At 43.1% G+C, this 5,536-nt stretch overlaps 1 protein-coding gene across 1 annotated transcript; it reads right to left on the bottom strand.

Moving 5' to 3' along the window:
* Positions 1 to 247: 247 nt before the first annotated feature.
* Positions 248 to 5,045, bottom strand: LOC309858682 (T-box transcription factor TBX18-like). Its single transcript, XM_082751388.1, has 2 exons — positions 4,850 to 5,045; positions 248 to 3,276 (listed from the first exon to the last, which is right to left on the bottom strand). Exons 1-2 carry the CDS (start codon positions 4,986 to 4,988, stop codon positions 2,552 to 2,554), a joined length of 864 nt encoding a protein of 287 aa, XP_082607514.1. The 5' UTR covers positions 4,989 to 5,045; the 3' UTR covers positions 248 to 2,551.
* Between the last annotated feature and the right edge of the window lie 491 nt (positions 5,046 to 5,536).

The raw sequence follows: 5,536 nt of genomic DNA on the forward strand, positions 1-5,536 counted from the left end.
ACACCGTGGCCTCCTCTTCTTACACTTGAATTTTCATGTGTTCAACATTTGTCAGGGCTTCACCTTCAATGACATGGTCAGGGCCCCAAGAAATTATATTTAACACATGAAAAACGAATGCCAGTCCCATTTCTCCATGCCTTGTAATCGAAAGCCACAAAATCTGTGTTTGGGGTGTTCCTATGTGTGCTTATTCTTAGAACAACATTTATAGACATTTTAAATGATTACCCTCCAAAGTCATAAAAGGGTTTAGTAACACACTTTAATATATAATTTCTTAAGCGCTTTTTAATAAAATACACATATATAATTATAATTATCAATGCATGTATGTCATTTAACATAACGATAAAAGGCTAGTCTTTGAAGTGACATGGTGATTAATATTTACAATAAAACCTAAAGGAAACAGCAATTTGTACAATATTGCTAAATCAAAAAAATTAATAAGTTCTATTCATATCTTTGTAACATTTCAAATCACCAACAGCAAAAAAGAAAATGCTCTCCCTAATAATACATATGAGTACAGATGATTACTTTCCATGTTTTCTCAAGATAGACAACTCTTTTGTTCTAGAATTGTAGTAAGCACTCCGGCTGGGATGGACTTTTCCCATGGCTCATGGCTCATAGCTCATGAGGACTTTTCCCAAATCTGTGTCAAGCTATTAATACCATACAAAATCATCTTCTATAGATCGATCTACTAGAAGTATTTTATGTCCCTTTATGCTAATCTTCAATGTAAAACTCAATACTGATTTGATGAGCTGTTAAAAAATCCACGAGGATATTTATCAATATCCATAAACAAAAGTCACATCCTGCGCCAATACTTTTCAAACAGTTATCTGCCTAAATATCTAACAGCCGTGCTGTTTTAAAGGAAAGCAGTAAATCAGAGCTACACCATTTCCCCTCCTAAACTAGAGATGAGTTAAAGCAACTCTGTTTAGCACTGAAAGGAAATCTCACTTAGCTTGGAAAGGAAGTCTGCTTTAGCTTGACAAATATATGAAAGGTAATGAGTCAACGAACAGACATACAATTTTTTTAATTTCTCGACAGACATATGGTAACGCTCCTTATCACGCATTCTTAGCCTTTCCTAGTCATCTCCTAATGTGCTATCAAAGGTACTTGTTTTGAAATCTTAAACCATGTATACATTATTTTAGGGATTTTTCCAAAAATTAATCCACCTTCCATTTTTTCGGTTTTGAGGCTGAAATGCTGTTGAGGTTAAAAGTTTTATAGACCCTTTATCATAATTAGTATCTTCCTCCTTCATCCTCTAAGAGGGTCTTTATGGTAATGGGCTTTGGCCTTTGCACTACAACCCCCAAAAGACAGATTGCTGCAGATAACCCCCTGAAATTCCTTACAGCGTTATTTAATACCATAAAGGCCTAGAATCTATTTGTTTCAGGAAAGACTCAGACAGAGAAACAAGGTTAAGGAGGAGGGGAGATTTCAACTTGTAGGAGTGGGGAGACATAAATAAGTAGCACAAATGCCTTTTTCCTTACAGACCACAGGCCAGGAATCTCAAAACAAAATGTAAAAAATATCCTCAATGAAAAACCACACTATAACAATGTAAGGGAAAGCTGACAGTATCATTCCTCTTGATTTAAAAAAGATAGACATTTCTCATTGGAATCAAAGAATTTGAGGTGGATTTATTTTCTTTTTGGCATTCCACTCGTATCATATATTCCCTCCCCGGTGAAAACCGGAATTTAAAAATGTTTACAGAACTCTCTTAAACGGTCTACTTTAACTAAATAAAATGAGCAACACATCCAAAATACTGGACATTTATTCTCTGCAGATGAATAAATACCTCTTACATACCCAGTGGAAAGTAGAAAGAAGGTACAAGGCTCTCTTCCACCTTACCTAAGTAAATAACAATAGGTCAAGAATTTTTACAGAACCAAGATCATCTAATACCTGTGACAGACAAGAGCAAGCAGGAACACAAAAGCTAATCCTTCATGACTACAGATACCTCAGAACTAATACTTAGACTTCAGCTGGCTTTGGCATTTTAGGCTCTCACACTGTGCCCAAGAATAACAGAAATCACAAGACTCTGGGTGCTGGTTACTGTTAGTTATCAACACTCAAGTATGAAACTGTGTAGAGCATTTTTCTGATAAATTAAGTTATAAGCCTTGGTCTGGTTAGTATCACTGCCAAGTTTTAAGTTTGGTGTTTGGTTTTTAAAAGAGTCTGAGAACTTGGGTTAAGCATACTACTTATGCCAATCCTCTGTGCAACTAAATGACATAGGGGGACAAAAGAGGGAGGATGTGGTTTTGCAGGCTGCAAAACTCCACGTGCTCTGTACGGTCTACATATATACCATAGATAATTACAGTCTCACCATGAGAAAGTCGAAACACTCAGGGAGCCTTCACTTCCTACTATATGTAAATCTTACAAGCTACTGATAAGTTTCTTTTCATATTGCTTTCAGAAAAAAAGAAAAAGAAAATACATTAGACCAATCTGAGTATGCTTTAACTTCCAGGATTCATCAGACCATATGTGCAGACACTTGAGATGATGACAGAGTTAAGCTTCCTAGGGTCCTAGAGTCAAAGAAACTCTGCTGACCCCCACTGCTAAGCAGGTGCACTCCTTCCACAGGGGGCAACATCTGCCGATCGGTCATGGTCCCACTCGGTGAGGACCCCAAGAAACTTCCTTGGGAAGAAACAATTTTCTCAGGACTGGCAGCCAGTTTGGGGGATGTGGAGAAATTATATCCATACAAGGCACAGGGGCTGTGTAACCTGAACGTGTTATAGGAACCCTGATGGGTCTGGTTAGCAGCAAAGGCGTTGCTGGAGGGTGAAGGCATGATGTACTGAAGCTGGGGGGACATCCCCGAAATCTGCATGGACAGGCTGGTCTGTGGGCAGCTGAACGTGTCCCCATCTGTGCCACCCATGGACATGTTCACTGAGGCGCTGCCGCTCACGCCCACGTAGGAGGGAGTCCTGGGCGCGGCAAAGGTCTCTCCGCTCTGGTTGGTGAGCCTGTTGTAGGTCTCGGCCAAGGATGTGCTGTATCGGTTGAGGGTGAGGCCAGAGCGGGCACAGGCAGAGTAGTCAGCCGGGGCCAGGCTACACAGCTGGCTGGTGTTGGGCCCCAGATGGAAGGCAGGGGAGGAGCAAGGGGAGCCAGACAAAAGATGAGGGTGGGTGGCAGGAACGCCATTCCCAGAGCCTTGGAGCAACGTGGAGGAACTTGTATTTCCTACAAAAGAAGGTGAAATGTAAAGGGCAGTGACTCCACAGCCATGTTCTCCTTTCAGTTTGGTGAACATGAGCTAGACCCAGCCTGTCACAAGGAAGCCCACATTGAACGAGGAAGAGGAGATGGTCTTGGCTCTCAAGGAATTACAATTTAACTGAATCCAGACTGAAATATTTTAGACACAAATCTTCTCAATATTTCCAAGGCATATGACCTCGACCAAGGCAACTACTTTTTTTTTTTTTTTTTAATCACAGAAGGTATCAGGACACCGCCTCATAGATTTTTCATTTTCTCTCTCCATTAGTTTTCCTCAAGTTTTCTGATTTTCTATAATAAATATTACAAACACTGACTTCCCTGGCATCTTTATAACTTACATCTTACTCTGTATCTTGCTCCAAAAGCATAGCCATTAACTCTCTTCTTTCCGTATTTCACTCCTTCAGCAGACCTTGGTCTGGATCAATATGTTTTCTTGCATGAAAATGGAAAGAATTCCAAAGGAAGAGCCAAACTGGTCAAAGACACACGCTGCCTCAAACTTATCTTCAGCTGCTCACTGAAAGCTTATGCGCCTCAATGGCTAGACCATATGGGGCTATTACAAGAAGGCAATAGTCTAGAACTTCAAAACTCTCATTTCCAACCAGAAACAGGTTGGTGAATCACAGGCTCGTGCAAGAGCAGAGGCCTGCCAGATAAACAGTCCTGTGACATGGAGAGGGTGGTTGACCCTGCGTCCAATCAATAATGATGGTCGTGGCTGTCTCCCACTCTCTGGATTCGCTGGCAGATTGATGTCTGCAAACTTGACAGAACTTAGGGGGAGAGGAGAATTCCAACAGCCTGGACAGGTTGTAAAGCCTTCATTGCTCCAGCAACTGTGTTTTATACAGCTTCTCAAAATAATCAGAAAGCCCAATCCAGTCAATGATAATTATCTAAAGCCCAGCATGTTAATTGTCACTGGGGTGCTGGGCAGGATCAGGCGTAAAAAGCCCGAGTGCAGGGGTGGGCTGAGAGTCCTACCTACTGAGCAGAGGAGGAAGCATCATCCTTTTGCATGCAGCTCCCTCTGAGGAAACACTAGCCTGAGCTTGGGGGACTCACTCAGAGGTGAGCCCAGGAAAGTCTGCCTGAGCGTACCTGACCTCCTCAGCATAAATCCAACAGGTAAACCCTGCCTAGAGGCCATTCTGCTGAAGGAAGCGAAGACAGAAGCTGGCAAGGAAGGGTGAACTGGCACCAGCACGGGCGATTCCCTGTGAGGTGGGCTTGGCACAAAAGCCCACAGTCTGGCTCTAATTCAAACAAGAGGTTTAAGGGTGAGGTAAAAGTCCTGAAATATATCGACAGTCTGAAACATCCAAGACTTAACCCATGACCACAAGAGCCAGTTTTCTGGTCCCCATCCCCATTCCTCACAGAAAAGAGATGGATCCCATAACAAAAGGATGTTGGTGATGAGGTCACCATTGTGGAAGCCAATGACGTCAAGCGTATTTTTCAGCACCTGAGCTTCCAGTCAAGAACCGCCTGCATCTATGACCCCAGAGACTTCGTGTTTTACCTTGCTTGGGAATTCCAGGGATATCTTCAAAGGTGAGAGTCCGTAGTGAAGGTCTCCAGAATGCATATGACTCCACAAGGGCTTCCAAACCCATTCTAAATGGAAGGATTGGGACGGAGGTGGACAAAAGAAGCCTCATTAGGAGCAGTTGGAGCTTTCGGCAGTAATAAGCAGCTCAGAACACCTCACTGGTGTTCACAGTGTCCCCCCACATTGGTAGGGCAAGACCTCGGCATAGACAGAAAGAAAAGCTTCAGAGATGGGCTACCATTCTGTCACCAGGAGCACAGGACGATGGAAACCACCCACGATATGCTGTTAACATTCTCAGAAAACTAAGCCAACCTCGAAGAAGCTGTCGCTCTGTGCTAAGGAGCTCAGGTGAGGCCCATCCTAGCTGATGGGAGTCCAAGGCTCTGGTGTGATCTGGAATCCACCCTCTCCCCCATAACATTACTTCTCTCTCTGATGCGGAAGGCTTCTCCACAAAAAGACTGACCCTGTAAAGCTGCTTTTTCTTAAGAGACATTGCTTTCCATCATTTGGTCCCTTGGTAGCCAGCTTTAGAAGAGGACTCATCCAAAGAAAACCAGCTTCTCTCTGGGGAGGGGCCCAATCTCCATCACACCCAGTGCTGCCAGGATAGTCTCTCCCTTCAGCAACAGGGAGTCCAGGCGAGTTGGGGGA

This window comes from Mustela nivalis, assembly GCF_964662115.1.
Source record: "Mustela nivalis genome assembly, contig: HAP1_SCAFFOLD_3217, whole genome shotgun sequence".
In the NCBI taxonomy this organism is placed as follows: domain Eukaryota; kingdom Metazoa; phylum Chordata; class Mammalia; order Carnivora; family Mustelidae; genus Mustela; species Mustela nivalis.

Excerpts from the sequence above, each read along its gene's own strand:
- LOC309858682 (XM_082751388.1), bottom strand. The coding sequence starts at position 4,988 with ATGAGGCTTCTTTTGTCCACCTCCGTCCCAATCCTTCCATTTAGAATG. Across the intron at positions 3,277-4,849 it reads CCCTGGAATTCCCAAGCAAG|GAAATACAAGTTCCTCCACG; the intron begins GTAAAACACGAA and ends CTTCTTTTGTAG.